Source organism: Saccopteryx leptura, chromosome 3 (assembly GCF_036850995.1).
Source record: "Saccopteryx leptura isolate mSacLep1 chromosome 3, mSacLep1_pri_phased_curated, whole genome shotgun sequence".
Taxonomy (NCBI): domain Eukaryota; kingdom Metazoa; phylum Chordata; class Mammalia; order Chiroptera; family Emballonuridae; genus Saccopteryx; species Saccopteryx leptura.
The window spans coordinates 140,935,466-140,953,009 of record NC_089505.1 but is presented as its reverse complement, the minus strand read 5'-3'; the positions used below and the strand labels follow the sequence as shown (position 1 = coordinate 140,953,009).

General features: G+C 38.1%; 1 protein-coding gene across 1 annotated transcript in view; it reads left to right on the top strand.

Moving 5' to 3' along the window:
* The window catches only part of DNAI4 (dynein axonemal intermediate chain 4), a 155,667-nt gene that overhangs the window by 55,434 nt on the left and 82,689 nt on the right, over positions 1-17,544 (top strand). Inside the window, exons 5-7 of the mRNA XM_066376523.1 lie at positions 3,754-3,910; positions 7,165-7,304; positions 16,891-17,046. Coding sequence (XP_066232620.1) covers positions 3,754-3,910; positions 7,165-7,304; positions 16,891-17,046 — 453 coding nt within the window. The remainder of the gene's footprint in view (positions 1-3,753; positions 3,911-7,164; positions 7,305-16,890; positions 17,047-17,544) is intronic.

The window sequence follows — 17,544 nt, the reverse complement described above, 5'->3', positions numbered from 1 at the left end:
TCAGACAAACCCAAATTGAAGGACATTCTACAAAATACATGACCAGTACTCCTCAAAACTGAAGGTCATCAAAAACAGGAGAAGTCTAAGAGACTGTCACAGTCTCAAGAAGCCTAAGGAGATATGATAACTAAATGTAATGCATCTTGGATGAGATCCTGGAAAAGAAAAAAGATATTAGTTAAAAACTAAGAAAAGTGGGATCAAGTATGGCTTTTGATGAATGAAGTTATCAATATTGGTTTATTTGTAGTAATAAATGTTAACAATAGGAAAAGCTGGGTAGGAAGATACAGGAAGGAAGTCTTTGTAATAGTGTTGCAAATTTTCTGTATATCTAAAACTATTCTAAAATAAAATGTTTATTAAATGCTTAAAAAATGTCTAGCAATGAGTTCCAGAAATCTTTACTATGCCCTTCAGGTGATTCTGGTGCATGCTAAAATTTGAGAACCAATGCTTTACTGTATAATCAAAAGGAAGCTTATGATTAGAAAAGCTTGTGATTGTATTGCCAGGGAGAGACCAAACAGCATCTTACACACAGATTTTCTCTGAATGGTCTCAGTGAATAAATGAATAAGAAATAGATATGTATTTCTTAAACTCATAAAGAAAGTATCTTGATTTGCATATAATCCATTTGTGAGCAGAGGTAAGAATAAAACACTTTTGTGACTCAATTGTATTTTTTTTTTTATTAAGTGAGAGGCAGGGGAGGGGCAGAGACAGACTCCCATGTGCACCTTACCCGACCTGGGATCCACTTGGCAAGCCTCCTACCAGGCTATGCTCTGCCTGGCTGGGTCGCAGCTTCTTTGCTCTATTGCTTCCCAAGTAGCTATTTGTTAGTGCCTGAGACTGAGGCCGTGGAGCCATCCTCAGCTTCAGGGACCAACTTTGCTGGAACCATTCGAGCTATGGCTACAGGAGGGGGAGAGAGAGAAAGAGAGAGAAAGGGTGGGTCGGGGTAAAGAGGCAGATGGTCACTTCTCCTGTGTGTACTGACCGGAATCAAACCCAGGACTTTTACATGTTGGGCCAACGCTCTACCATTGAGCCAACCAGCCAGGACCTCAATTGCATTGTAATTGTATGTATCACACCAGTTCTAGCCTAAATAAGAACAAAAGAAGGCTTCACAGATTGCTGTTTATCGTGGTCATTGAAAGTGGCCAAATAATGATATCCCTTTCCCCACACAATTCTAAATTAATTGAAAAACATAGTAAGGGTAGCTATGATAGATTGAAGCCAAAATATAACATTACAGATAAAGGCTTGCTGTGGAACTCCCAAATTTGACAGACCTACCCATCCTTTATTAAAGGATCTAGACCACTTCAGGCCCACCCCAACCCTCTTAAGGGACATCATGAGTAAAGGCATGGAGAAGAGCCAAGATTGTCATACTGTAGCTCCCTCCTTCTGTAACTATGAGGGGTGTAGAAGACTTGTTCTCTCCAACACTGACAGTAAATAGAAGCCAGCAAGGCAAATTGATAAATATGTGATGCTTTTCCAGGTGGAGAAAGATCTGTAGTCAAGATCTAAATTGTAAGGCCATTTTAGAGTTAGGGGATCTGACCTATGAAATATATAGGTATATGGGGGAGTTTCAGACAATTTTTCAATATATACCAACTTTAGCATTCGAGCAATGATAATACAGAGATCCAGGCAAATATCCTTTTTGCCAACCTAAGGCTTGGTCTATAAATGGTAGTTACTCTGCCATTAAATAAAAGATTGACTAGACTATTATTTTCTTGGAATTAGTGGAATTAGTAACATTTTTTTTAAGTTATATGGAAGTGATGGGGGAACTCCTGAGTTTAAATTTTTAGCTTTAGTCAATAGGCTTAGTGTTTAATGATTTAAGATTTAAGTCTTAACTGATGGGTTTAAGGATTAACACATATAAATATTTGTTGTTTCGGGAGGCCTGGAAGCAATTAACCACTTGTTTGTATTTATTTGTTTGATCAGAGTACTGCAATCCCAAGCAATTAACCATTTGTTTGTGGGGAGAGCTACAGTCAATCAATGTAGTGTCTGAAATGCTGACAGGACAGGACCCTGTCTCCAGGAGGCCTAGGAACAACAAACCTTTTCCCTGTATTTCAAACCTCTTATCCACCCCTTACCTTTATAAAAAGGCTGGCCTGAGACAAAAATGTTAAGATGGTTTTTGTTGGGAAAAAAAACACTGCCATCTTCTCAGATCCCCGGCCATCTGAATAAAGCACCTGTAAGGATTCAATCCCCGTCTCTGTGTATTGGATTTGTAATGACAGGCAGCATGGGCTGAATATTCCAGTTTTAGAAGGAGAATGAGCCTTAGTCTCTGGAGAGTGTATACCCTTAAGTTTTTTGGATACTTTTTAAAACTATTCAAGCTTTGCCTTCCCAAAGACTCATGAATTCCTGCCTCACACCTTGTTTTTAATACAAAACATTGAACTCTGTCTGATCTACAGCTCACAAAAATTAGGGGATCCGGGAATGTGCAGATATTCCAGTACTTTCAGGCTTTGTATAGGGCATTTTTACCAATGAAATAAAAGTTGGTTTTGCATCATTTGCATAACTGAGCAACTTTTTTTGACTTGTTTGCTTTTCTGATGTTCTTGGTAATAAAAAAAATATAAAATGCTTCTTTTTTGTTATCATTTCATATTCGTTTTAAAATATTCCCTAATTTTTGTGAGCAGTATATATACCCTGTCATGGTTCTTTGATACGCACACAACCAAGTCCAAATTCCCCCAGCCTTGAATGAAATTTTTCAAGGAACTTAGGCCTCTGACTAGTCTAAAGATTTGAGGCTAACCCTTTTCAATGTATTATTTGCATGGGTATTGACCCTATTTGAATCCTATACCAGAATTTCCACTGGAGAGTCTTCAGCTCCTGATGAAGATGATTGAAGGTGGGCTGTATTCTAATTCAAAAGACAACTGATAAAAAGGCCAAATAAAGAACAAAGGTTGTTGTAGATATAGACCAAAACTTAGCTTAGGCTCAAAGAAGGGTTGCATACTGTGTTCCCAAAAAACAGTTGTCCATATTCTTAAGTAGTATCAACAGTTACCCCATTTCCCTGCGATGTAATGGAATGTTCTTGGAGTTATGACTAAGTATGAGACTGGGGTAGGTTTGTTTTATTAAGAACAGATACCGTGTGTGGGCTGTAAGATCCAGTGTGGCTTCAGAGGGATTAAATAGACTACATCTCACAATATGGCTTGTTCTTTGACTTGTAATATATGACTCATCATAACTTTTTTTTTTTTTTTTTGTATTTTTCTGAAGCTGGAAACGGGGAGAGACAGTCAGACAGACTCCCGCATGCGCCCGACTGGGATCCACCCGGCATGCCCACCAGGGGCGACGCTCTGCCCACCAGGGGGCGATGCTCTGCCCCTCCGGGACATCGCTCTGTCGCGACCAGAGCCACTCTAGCGACTGGGGCAGAGGCCAAGGAGCCATCCCCAGCGCCCGGGCCATCTTTGTTCCAATGGAGCCTTGGCTGCGGGAGGGGAAGAGAGAGACAGAGAGGAAGGAGGGGAGGTGTGGAGAAGCAAATGGGCGCCTCTCCTATGTGCCCTGGCCAGGAATCGAACCCGGGTCCCCCGCATGCCAGGCCGACGCTCTACCGCTGAGCCAACCGGCCAGGGCCATCATCATGATAACTTATGAAATGAAAATGTAAAATAGCAATTAGTAAATAATTTTTATTGTGTATTTTAGATTTACAAGTTATGAGGAGAACACCTGGAGAAACTCTAACAAAAGAAGACCTGAGCAAGACTATAGAGATAATACTCACAGAGACAGAAACACTGACATTATTTAACCTACCAATAGTCATGATTTCTGTAGAAGCTGATGAAGCGGAGAAAGTGCTGTATGTATGAATCAACTGTCTACAATGCTTCTGCAATTTAAATGCTAAGACAGAGTTTCTTATTCTTGTGTGTGTTCTTGGGGATTCTGGCAAAAATACTGTGTTGTACGTCTCTGGCAAAATTATATATAAGTTATATATGTACCCTGTGAAATTATACTTAAAGTGTTTATGTTGTATGTATTTTTTTCTAGAGGAAAAACACATAGCTTTACCATATTTTTTTTTAACTAGGAGAACTACTAAGTTAAATCAGAAAAGAAATAAAGGAAACTTCCAAGTCTAAATATAGGTTTTAATGATTTTTATGCATATATAAATTATTTTTAATTTAAAAAGAAAGTACTGACATGTTTATATTTAGAACTTAAGAGAATATGTGTTATGAGAAAATAATTGATTTCACTATATTAAAGTAGATATTTTCCATTTCTCTTTATTAATATAAATAGTTACTAGTTTTTGCCTTGTGTATTTTGAAACTCTGTTAGGATTATTGTATTTGAAGAATTGACCCCTTTATGTAATGCCACTTTGTGTGTGTGTGTGTGTGTGTGTGTGTGTGTGTGTGTGTGTATGTGTGTGTGAGACAGAGATTGAGAGAGACAGATGAACCACACAACCTCTATCCCAGGCTAACGCTCTGTCTACTGCGCCATCGCCTGGTCAAGCTATTTGTGAAATATTTAAATAAAAGAGAGTTAATACATCATTAAGAAACTATCTCAATGATGATTTATATCTGGGAAAACATCTAAAAAATTTTAAAGTATGTTTACATAATTGTTAAAATTAAAATTTCAGTAAACACTGACTTAATTCTTGAAATTATAAAGTAAATACTAAATTTAAATAAGACATAATTGAATAAAGATAATAAATTGGATCTGAATACTAAAGAAACATAAATCTAGATAACTTATACAAAAAGAAGTTTGGAGATAAGAATAGGATATAAAGTGTGAAAAATTTTAAAAGATATCGACAACAGAATAAAGATCTGTTTTGCATATAGTCAGCTCCAAAAGAACAGACTAAAAAGAATGGAGGAAATGTACTATGCAAAGAAAGAGAGTAAGGACTTTCAAAAACCTATTTAAAAACAGCATTCTACAGAAGAAGAAAGAAACAAAAAGAAATATACAAAAATAAATATATAAAAAGAACTCAGTGCATTGTACTAATACTGTATTGAATATAAAATATTAAAAGGTTTTTAAAACAGAGAAAAAAAAGAGAAAGATCATATCATCTACAGCAGGGGTAGTCAACCTTTCTATACCTACCGCCCACTTTTATATATCTGTTAGTAGTAAAATTTTCTAACCGCCCACCAGTTCCACAGTAATGGTGATTTATAAAGTAGGGAAGTAACTTTACTTTATAAAATTTATAAAGCAGAGTTACAGCAAGTTAAAGCATATAATAATAATTACTTACCAAGTACGTTATGTCGGATTTTCGCTAAGTTTGGCAGAATAAATCTTTATAAAACAACTTACTATAGTTAAATCTATCTTTTTATTTATACTTTGGTTGCTCCACTACCGTCCACCATGAAATCTGGAACGCCCACTAGTGGGCGGTAGGGACCAGGTTGACTACCACTGGTCTACAGAGAAACAAACTGACAGCATTAGTAGGGATAAAGAAGGTCCCTTCTTAATATAGGAAGGTTTAATAATTCTAAACTTGAATTTTTCTAGTAAAATAACCAATAAATATGTGAAGCAAAAATTGGAAATTTAATGTTTTCAATATTTAAACATGTCTCACAATTATAATAGGTTTACCAGATAAAAATTAGTATAGATGTAGAAAATTTGAACCAAAAATGTAACTTAATGGTTATACAAAGAACTTGACATTGCATAATTTGAGAACACATGCTGTTTTCAGGCACACATGGGACATTTATAAAAATCATCTCTGGCCTGACCGGGCAGTGGTGCAGTGGGTAGAGCATTGGACTGGGATGCAGAAGGACCCAGGTTCGAGACCCCGAGGTCACCAGCTTGAGCGTGGTTTGTCTGGTTTGAGCAAAGCTCACCAGCTCGGACCCAAGGTCGCTGGCTCAAGCAATGGGTTGTTCAGTCTGCTGAAGGCCCACGGTCAAGGCACATATGAGAAAGCAATCAATAAACGACTAGGGTGTCGCAACGAAAAAACTAATGATTGATGCTTCTCATCTCTCCATTCCTGTCTGTCTGTCCCTATCTATCCCTCTCTCTGACTCTCTGTCTCAGTAAAATAAATAAATAAAAATTTAAAAATCATCTCTGCACAAAACCAGTAAACAGTTTAAAATATATATATATATTTTTAGTTTAAAAACTTTTAAAGAAATGGTATAGAAGATAAATTCTCTACAATGGAATAAAGATAAAAACTAATGCCTAGCCAGGCAGTGGCACAGTGGATAGAGCATCAGACTGGGATGCAGAGGACCCCAGGTTTGAATCCCCGAGGTTGCTGGCTTGAGTGTGGGTTCACCACCTTGAGCATGGGGTTGCTGGCTTGAGCCCAAATGTCACTGACTTGAATCTCAAGGTCGCTGGCTTGAGCCCAACGTTGATGGCTTGAGCAAGGGGTCACTCACTCTGCTATAGCCCCCCAGTCAAGGCACATATGAGAAAGCAATCAATGAACAACTGAGATGCCACACATTCTCATCTCTCTCCCTTCCTGTCTGTCCCTATCTGTCCTTCTCTCTGTCTCTCTCTGTCTCTGTCACAAAAAAAAAAATTAATAACATAAATCTCAACTAGAACATAGATACACATTCACATACACGTTTGGATGTTCACATTCACATTTGGATGTTCACATTCACAAACATTCTAAATTCTTCATGACTCTAAAGAAAAGTCATAATAGAAATTTAAGAACTACTCAGAACTAAACAATTATGAAAATAACATTTACAGGATGATACAAAAGTAAGTAGTACTTTGAGGGAAATTTATAGCTTTAAGTGTCTATATCAAAGTTCATAAAATTCCATGTGGAGATAGTGCTAGCATAATGGTCAGAATTGAAAGTACAGTAGTAGCGAAGTTGGGAGGCTCAACATAAAGAATTCTTTTGGTGGTGGTTTAATGCAGTTTCTTCCTAAGGCGTTTTTTGATATCTCACCTTTTAGTGCAATCCATATTAGAAAGGCAATTTTAAGAAAATACATGATATAAAGAGATGATATGTGTGGTAATAATGAGTTTGTTTTAATGAGTTGAGTATACTTTATTTTTTTATAGCCAGAGAAACAAGGATTATGAAAACCTTTGTAAAAATAGATTAGGCAATGACTTGTATGTTGAAAGAATGATGCAAACTGTAAATGGAGCACCAAAGAATAAAGATATTCAATGTGACAAGATTATAAAGGAAGACAAAGGTAATTTATTATTTAATTTGCTTGATAAACTATCATGTTTTAAAATTGACATTTTATGAGTCTGTCAATTAACAAGTAAATGTTAAAGTATATAAAGCAAAAAATAGAAGTAATTTGGCCAAATAACAATAGAAACTAGATACTGTGATATACAGCTTTCAGGATTTGACAAATTACATATACAAATAAGTAATAAACATAAAATACTTGAATAATATAATTATCAATTTTGATTTTTATACAAGCTGTATCATAGAACTTTGTACTCTTCAAATGTTTATGAAAATGTATAGAAACTAATTCTTATGTTACTAAGAATATCAACTACAACTAATAACATTTAAAATGTGCCAGACACTATTCTAGGCCTTTAAGTGGTTTAATTCTCACAACTCTACAAGGTAGGTACTATTATTATTCTCCATTTTATAAAAGAAGAAACAGGCAAAGAGAAGTTAGCTGACCTGCGCAAGGTCACTCAGCTAGTATTACCGACAATGCTAACCAGTCTAGTTCTAAAGGCTGTTCTCTTAACTACTAACTTTCAATGTTTATAAATTAACAACTCTGAGAACACTACATAGCCAAAACTCTGTGAAGTGTGGCCAAAGGGGCAATTAGAAGAAAAGTTATAATCGTCCTTTTTTTCTGTGACAGAGACAAGGAGAGACAGAGAGAAGAAGAAACAGACAGGAAGGGAGAGAGATGAGAAGCATCAATTCTTTGTTGTGGCACCTTAGTTGTTGACCAGGGGGCTACAGCAGACTGAGTGTCCCCTTGCTCAAGCCAGCAACCTTGGGTCAAGCTGGTGAGCCTTGCTCAAACCAGATGAGCCCACGCTCAAGCTGGCGAACTCATGGTTTCAAACCTGGGTCCTCCACATCCCAGTTGGACGCTCTATCCACTGTGCCACTGCCTGGTCAGGTAAAAAGTTATAATCTTAATGGCCTTTGTCACTCAGCAAAACCATAAGCTAGTTGTTATAAAAGATGAACTTCTAAGCAAGTGCTAAATCAGGAGAACAACTTATTATTAACAAGAAAGGTTTGTGGCATCTTTACTTGCTCTTGAACCATTTTCCTCCCCAGTGTGGTGGTGGTCTTAAGACAGCAGCCTGCCTTCCCAGTATGAGACCCTCGCTCCTGGTTCCAGATGGAGCAGACAGACCTGATTCTTGAGGAATTTGGTTTGTCTGTTTTACCATGTCTGGGAGCTACCTGAAGGACTAACACAAGCACTTGTCTGTTGTTGTTGTTGCTGTTGCCTAACTCATAATTCTCAAGTGGTAAAGCAGCTGTGTATATTGAATTTTCCAAGAATGTTGTAAGGAAAATGAACAGTTCCTCATTATTGGAGGCAAGAAAATACAACTGAGTCAAAGAAGAGATACACTGAAAGCCTGGGAGAAAAAGTTGGGGAGAGAGTTTCTTCGGGAAGTTAAGGTTTGAAAAAGGCTTGTATATACAGAGGAATTTAGAAAGTCGTGTGTGTGCCTAGAGCAAAAAAGACCTAAAATATCCCAAACTTTCACCTCTGATTTCTAGACTCAGTTCAAGCAGGAAGTGAAGGCATCGTTGTAAACAGCCTGTCCAAGCATGGAAGGAATACCTTGACACAGACCCAATCTGTAAAGACCAGTAGAGGCCTTTCTCTTTTTCTTTGTTTGTTCCCCCCCCCCCTTTCCCTTTCTTTTCCTTTCCTTTCTTTTCCTCTCTTCTCTCTTATTTTCTCTCTTTTTTTATTTGAGGGGAGAGGAATCCAGGTGTTCAAGGAAATCTCTGTCAGAACACCAGCTGACCAAAAGCTAAAAAACAAGCACTTCTGAATTGGTACCTGACAAAGAATACAGACTTAATAAAAATAGATTTGAAAAAATTATTTAACAACTATCACTCACTGCAAACTACAAAACAAATCTTGAGGAGCAGGAAGAATCTGATTTCCAGAGTTACATATTATCATGTTCAATTCAACAAAAAATACAAAGAAATAAGAAAGTAGAGTCCAATGGAAAAAATTAACAGAAACTCTCCCTGCAGAGGTATTGACATTGGGCTTACTAGACAAAGACTTTAGATCAATTATATTAAATATATTTATAAAACTAAAGGAAACTATAGACAAAGAGCTAAAGTGAACCAGTAGAATGATGTATAAACAAATAAAGAATATCAATAAAAAGATAGAAATTATAAAAAAAGAATTATATAAATTCTGGAGATTAAAAGTACAATGGAAAAACTCACTAGAGTTTGACTGGTGGTGGCACAGTGGATAGAACATCAACCTGGGGTGGGTTCAAAACCCTGAGGTCACCAGCTAGAGTGTGGGCTCATCCAGCTTGAGTGCAGGGTTTCTGGCTTGAGTATGGGATCATGTTGATGGTGAGTGTGGGCTCATCCAGCTTGAGTGCAGGGTCACTGGCTTGAGTCCAAAGGTCACTGGCTGAGCAAAGGGTCATAAGCTTGGCTGGAGCACCACCCCCACCACAGGTCAAGGCACATATGAGAAGCAATCAATGAACAACTAAAGTGCTGCCACTACGAGTTGATGCTTCTTATCTCTCTCTTCTTGTCTCTCTCTTGCACATGAGTGTACTAAAAAAAAACTAACAAAATACAATAACAACAACAAAACTCACTAGAGTACTCAATGGCAGATTTGAGCAGGCAGAAGAAAGAATCAGTAATTCTTTTATTTTTATTCAGTGAGAAGAAAGGAGGAAGAGAGACAGACTCCCACATGGGCCACACTTGGGATCCACCTGGCAAGCCCACTAGGGGGCAATGCTCTGCCCATCTGGGGCATTGCTCCATTGCTCAGCAATCAAGCTCTTCTTAGTGCCTGAGGCAGGGGCCGTGGAGCCATCCTCAGTGCCAGGGGCCAACTTGCTATAATCGAGGCATGGCTTCAGGAGGAGAAGAGAGAGAGAGAGAAGTGAGAAGGGTAGGGGTGGAGAAACAAATGGGCACTTCTCCTGTGAGTCCTATCGGGAGTCGAACCCAGGATATCCACACACTGGGCCAACACTCTACCACTGATCCAACTGGCCAGGGCTGCAAGGGAATTAAAATCTAGTATTTTATTAAAAGTATAATGAATTTTATGAAATGAATAAAAAAATATTACAAATATAGTTCCATCAATTTTTTTCACTTATGGATGAAATGAACATTACTATGGGCGCTTATAATATGCTGTTGCTCAGATGGATGTTAAAAAACAGTAAGGAGAGAAGAGAAAATGGTGACAGAGTAGGCAGATGTTGCAACTCCCACCTCCCAGAACCAAAGTGGATTACAACTTAATTTAGGAGCAATCATCTTGAAAAACCAACCTTGGACTAAACTAAGAGGAATGTATAACCAATCATCACCGAAGAAACCACACTGAGCTGGTAGGAATGGTGGAGATGCAGAAAGGGATGCCCTGTTTCCAGGAGCAAGAGGCAGCCTGGATGGTCTCTCATGGCAAAGTGGGTAGCCTGGAGAGTTGTATGTCCTTAGCTCCAGGGCCAGAACCCCATCCTGGAGCCCCAGAGACTAGAGGAGGTGTACAGACAGTATTTAGCTGAAAGAAGAGCCAGTTACTGTTTGCAAGAGGGAGATAGAACTCTCAGACACAGGCTCCATCTTAAAGGGGCCGTGCAGAAAACTTACCCGGGGCTCCAGGAGTGGGGACTGCCAAGAGGACTGTAATTGCAAGAGGAGAGTGTAGTCCTAGGGGCACAGGGAGAGACTGGGGGGGGACAGCCACCCTGACCCCTGTACTGGGTCACTCCCCAAACCAAAAGTATCCATTTTTCCTGGGAGAACCTATGCCAGCAAAGGGAAGCAATTACCTCACCCATCAGAGTCTCTCCTGCTCCAGTCAGTGCAAAGAAGCAGGGGGCACATCAGGGACACAGGTTTTGAGTGCTGAATCTGGGCTACAGTGCCCCCCCAAACTGCTGACTAACCTCCAAAGGGCAGGAGGGCCCAGCTATGGTGGCAGCTGAGATGGTTGGCCTGCACGGTAGCGGGGGTGGAGCCTGGCAAAGCAGCCCCCATGGCTGCAGCAGGGGGCAGAGCCCAGCAGCCCATGCAGCAGCAGCGGTGAGGAGCAGAGCATGGAGAGGCCACCTGTGCACCCATGGAGGGAAGAGCCAGTTGGGGCAAGGCGTCACCCACGCTGCACCCATGGGGAGCAGGGACAGCAAGGAGGCCTAGGCACCTGCGGGATGCTGAGCCTGGAGTCCCACGTGGCAGCAGTGAGGGGCTGAGACTGGAGAGGCATCCCATACATTGGCGGGGCAGATCCCTACAAGGCGGCCTGTGTACCCATAGGGGCATCCTGATCTGTGATCCACAAGCCCACGCACCTGGCAGTGCCGGGGCCAGACTGTCCAAGGAGTCAGCAGCAGCAGGGGGTCAGCGGAAAGACCACACCTTGGGAATAGAGAGGCCACACACACTGGCCAAGAGTAGTTAAAAGCCAGCCTAGGAGTGCAGCTGATATTACAATGGCATCAAGGCCCCACAGAGGCAGCCACAAAGTCTGGATTGCCTATAGCCCCAAGAAGGTTGCTAAGGGCCAGTCATAAGCAGTGACTCCCACTGGTCTGCATCACGTACCAGCCAGGGAGAAAAAAATATCTACTAAAAGAGGAATGTAGATTTAAAGAATAAAATGGCAATAAACAACTACATATCAATAATAATCTTAAATGTATCAATAAATAGATTAAATGCTCCAAACAAAAGACATAGGGTAGCTGCGTGGATAAGAAAGTGGGACCCACCTCAAAACAAAAGATACAAATAGACTGAAAGTAAAGGGCTAGAAAAAAATATTTCATGCAAATGAAAATTTTAAAAAAGCTGGGGTAGCAATACTTATATCTGACAAAATAGACTTTCAAACAAAGGCTATAGTAAGGGATAAAGAAGGTCACTACATAATGATAAAGGGAGCAATCCAACAGGAAGATATAACCATTATAAATATATATATCTATGCACCTAATATGGGAGCACTTAAATATATAAAGCAGATTTTGATGGATATAAAGGGCAAGATCAACAGGAATACTATAATAGTAGGGGATTTCAATATCCCACTAACAACAATGGATAGATCCTCAAGTAAGAAAATTAACAAAGAATAGCAGCCTTAATGCACACACTAGATCCATGATGGCGAACCTATTTATAGAAACCACCCACTTTTGCAGTGCTGGTCAACCTGGTCCCTTGGCAGAGGAAGTAGAAGGAAGGAAATAATAAAGATCAGAGGGGAAATAAATGACATAGAGGTTAAAAACAATACAGAAGATCAATGAAACCAAAAGTTGGTTCTTTGAAAAGGTAAATAAGATTGATGAACCTTCAACTAGACTCATCAGGAAAAAAAGAGAGAGGGCTCAAATAAATAAAATTAGAAATGAGAATGGAGAAGTAACAACTGACACAGCAGAAATACAAAGAATTGTAAGAAAATACTATGAAGCACTGTATGCCAAAAAAGTAGACAACCTATTGAAATGGACAGATTCCTTGAAACATAATCTTTCAGAAACCAATCTGGAAGAAACAGAAAACCTAAACAGACCGATTATAACAAATGAGATTGAAACAATTATCAAAAAAACTCCCTACAAGCAAAAGCCCTGAGCCAGATGGCTTCACAGATGAATTCTACCAAATATTCAAAGAAGAACTAGCTCCAATTCTTCTCAAGCTATTTCAAAAAAATTCAAGAGGAGGGAAGACTTCCAAATTCTTTTTGTGAGGCAAGCATACTCCTCATCCCAAAATAAGGCAAAGACACTACAAAGAAAGAAAACTAAAGACCAATATCCCTGATGAATTTAGATGCTAAAATTCTCAACAAAATATTAGCAAACCAGATCCAGCAATACATGATAAAAATCATACATCATGATCAAGTGGAATTTATTCTGGGGAGGCAAGGCTGGTACAATATTGCAAATCAATCAATGTGATTCATCATATAAACAAAAGGAAGGAGAAAAATCGTACGATAATATCAATAGATGCAGAAAAAGCATTTGATAAAATCTAGCTCCCATTTATGACCAAAACTCTCAGCAAACTGGGAATACAAGGAACATATATCAACATGATAAAGGCCATTTATGACAAACCCACAGCCAACATCATACTCAATGGGCAAAAATTAAAAGCAATCCCCTTAAGATCAGGAACAAGACAGGGGTGCCCCCTTTCACCACTCTTATTCAATATAGTTCTGGAAGTCCTAGCTACAGCAATCAGACAAGAAGAAGGAATAAAAGGCATCCAAGTTGGAAAAGAAGAAAACTAACATTATTTGCTGATGATATGATACTGTACATAGAAAACCCTAAAGTCTCAGTCAAAAAACTACTAGACCTGATAAATGAATTCAGCAAGGTGGCAGGATATAAAATTAATATTCAGAAATCAGAGGCATTTTTATACACAAATAATGAATTATTTGAAAAAAATTAAGAAAACAATTCCCTTCATTATTGCAACAACCAAAAAAATAAAGTACCTAGGAGTAAATTTAACTAAGGAGGTTAAAGACTTGTACTTGGAAAATTATAAAACATTGATAAAAGAAATCAAGGAAGATACAAACAAGTGGAAGCATATACCGTGTTCATAGATAGGAAGAATAAACATCATTAAAATGTCTATATTACCCAAAGCAATTTATAAATTTCATGCAATTCCTATTAAAATACCAATGACATACTTCAAAGATATAGAACAAATATTTCAAAAATTTATATGAAACCAAAAAAGAACATGAATAGCCTCAGCAATCTTGAAAAAGAAGAATAAAGTGGAAGGTATCACACTTCCTGACATCAAGTTATACTATAAGTACTCAAAACAGCTTGGTACTGGCATAAAAACAGGCATATAGATCAATGGAACAGAACAGAGAACCCAGAAATAAATTCACACCTTTATGGACAATTGATATTTGACAAAGGAGGTAAGAGCATACAATGGAGTAAAGACAGCCTCTTCAACAAATGGTGTTGGGAAAATTGGACAGCTACTTGCAATAAAATAAAACTAGACCACCAACTTACACCAGTCACAAAAATAAACTCAAGATGGATAAAAGACTTGAATGTAAGTCATGAAATCATGACATCTTGGAAGAAAACATAGGCAGTAAGCTCTCTGACATCTTTTGCAGCAATGTATTTGCTTATTTAACTCCATGGGCAAGTGAAACAAAGAAGAGGATGAACAAATGGGACTATATCAAACTAAAAAGCTTTTGCACAGCTAAAGACAACATGAACAGAATAAAAAGACAACCCACACAATGGGAAAACATATTCACCAACATATCTGAATTAAACTAGTAGAAATAACTATTAAGACTTCTTAAGATTCAAAATTGTTCAAAACATAGGTATAGGTAGGAATTTTTTTCTGATACTAGTTAACATAGATTTCTTTAATACTATTATATATAACAGTATAAAATTGGAAGGCTACAATCATTCATTATTGTTCCATTTTGTACATTATAATATGACATATGGTTTGAGATTTTTCTATTTCTTAGGGTTAATTTATTTAAATAAGCAAATGTAACAGTAGAACCTAAAGTAAAATTACCAATGTTATTATCTTTAAAGAAGAAAGAACTGTAAATCACTCTAACATTTTACTTTACCTATTTATAATATAATGTGCATATTTATTTATGTAGCAATTATTTTATTAGTGGCCATGTAACCATATATTTCTATATGCTCAACTTTGCAAACTTTCAGTTAAAGGAAAAAAAAGAGGGTTAGGCAATTCAATATTCAAAGACAATTTCTTTTTAAGGTCTTTTACTTAATGAATATGGAAATTATACCTTTTCTATTCAGCAACATATTCTAGGTATTTATTCTGTGTACGACTTTGCTAGATACTAATAAAATAAGTTCAATAAGATAAAATGTTATTGTGAAATGTGAATTAACATTGCTACAAATTGAAAACCTTGTTAAACACCAAAGGAAACATTATGAAAAGAAAGCTTCTCTTTTTAAAATTTAGAAATTAAATTTAATGGGGTGACATTGATCAATAAGAATACATAGGTTTCGGCCCTGGCAGGTTGGCTCAGTGGTAGAGCGTCGGCCTGGCGTGCAGAAGTCCCGGGTTCGATTCCCGGCCAGGGCACACAGGAGAAGGGTCCATCTGCTTCTCCACACCTCCCCCTCCCGCAGCGAGGCTCCATTGGAGCAAAGATGGCCTGGGCGCTGGAGATGGCTCCTTGGCCTCTTCCCCAAGCGCTGGAGTGGCTCTGGTCACGACAAAGCGATGCCCCGGAGGGGCAGAGCATCACCCCCTGGTGGGCAGAGCGTCGCCCCCTGGTGGGCGTGCCGGGTGGATCCCAGTCGGGCGCATGCGGAAGTCTGACTGTCTCTCCCTGTTTCCAGCTTCAGAAAAATACAAAAAAAAAAAGAATACATAGGTTTCAATAAACATCTTTATAGCATTTGAACTGTTGATTGCGCTGTTGTGTGCGCATCACCCAGAGTCAAATTCTTTTCCTTCTGTATGTGTTTGTTCCTCTTTACTACCAAGCCCTAACCCCCTTCCCCGGTAACCACTTCACTTTTATCTATGTCCATGAGTCTCAGTTTTATATCCCACCTATGTATGAAATCATAGCTTCTTCTGGAAAATAAAGCTTCTAATGAGGTAGTTACATTTATTTGATCCAGATTCTGTTTTTATTTTCAGGGAAAAACATATTAAAGCATTGTACTTTAACTGAAAGTTTGCTAAGTTTAGCATGTAGGACCATATTGTGATGTCACTGATAAACTAATTGGTATATAATCCTTTCATGGTTATTTCAGTAATGAAAAGTTGAGAGCTTTATTTTATTTTATTTTTTTGAGACATTGTTATGTTTGCTCAATTAAATAAAAATAGATAAATGTTATATTTTCTCAATTAAATAAAAATAGATAAATGAAAATTTTAAAAAGGAAGTTAAAAACCATACCACTCTACCAGTTTTTTGAGAATGGAGTCTGTCATTTTCCCAATACATACAATCTTTTCAGATAAGTATATAGGAAATTTTCTTGATTAAAGTAATTAGATGATTATAAATAAAAAGCTCTAAAGTTCTGTGGAATATAATATATTGTTATATGTTAACCATAGCAAAGGAACAATAAAACCTTATTATAACATGATTGTCTGGGTTCCCATCAAGACATTTGATATCAACTGATGGACTGATGAGATTATACTGCACCAGCTTGGATAAAGGGGAGGGAGGTGTGTGGTCAGAAAGGGTGGTGAGGTTTATTTGAAGCTGTCACCGAAGCACTAAGGTATTTATTTGTAGAGGCTAAAAGTGTGGTGGCTAAGGATCTCTTAAGTATCTTTATGATTTATTTCTTTTTTATTTTTATCTACTTCCTGCCATTTTGGTTAAACAGTAGTATTTTTTCCTAGACAATAGATATTCTTATCCTAGATTGTGCTAATGACTAATTATATAAGCTAAAATATTAGAATTTTTCTTACAGTAATTTTTACCTTTCTGCCTCTTTATTTAGGTGTAATGTCTACTGCTTGGGATTTGTATGATTCTTATAAAGCTCTGGAGCTTTCATCTTTACCAGTAAAACAATCTGTAATTGATTCAAGTAGTAAAGCAAGTGTACCTCCCAAGGACCGGGACCAAAGGCGGCCAGGAGATGCTGTCGATAAAAGTAAGATTTCAGTTTTTTGAATGATGTTTTCGCATGACATCATTAACAAATTATTATTTTTATTAGCAGTTACAATATTTGCTTTCTGGAAAAACATAGAAAGTATTTTTGTATCTATATTCATGAAGAATATCGATTTATATCTTCTTTTATGCTTTCTTTGTCTGGATTTGGGAATATTAACTTTGTAAATGGAATTAGAAAGTTTTCCTTCGCCTTCTATTTTCTGGAAGAGATGGTATAGAATTGGTGTTAATTTTTTTTTTTCATTGCGATACCTTAGTTGCTCATTGATTGCTCTCTCATATGTGCCTTGACCGCGGGCCTTCAGCAGACCGAGTAACCCCTTGCTCGAGCCAGCGACCCTGGGTCCAAGCTGGTGAGCTTTTGCTCAAACCAGACGAGCCTGCGCTCAAGCTGGTGACCTCGAGGTCTCGAACCTGGGTCCTCCACATCCCAGTCCGACGCACTATCCACTGTGCCACCACCTGGTCAGGC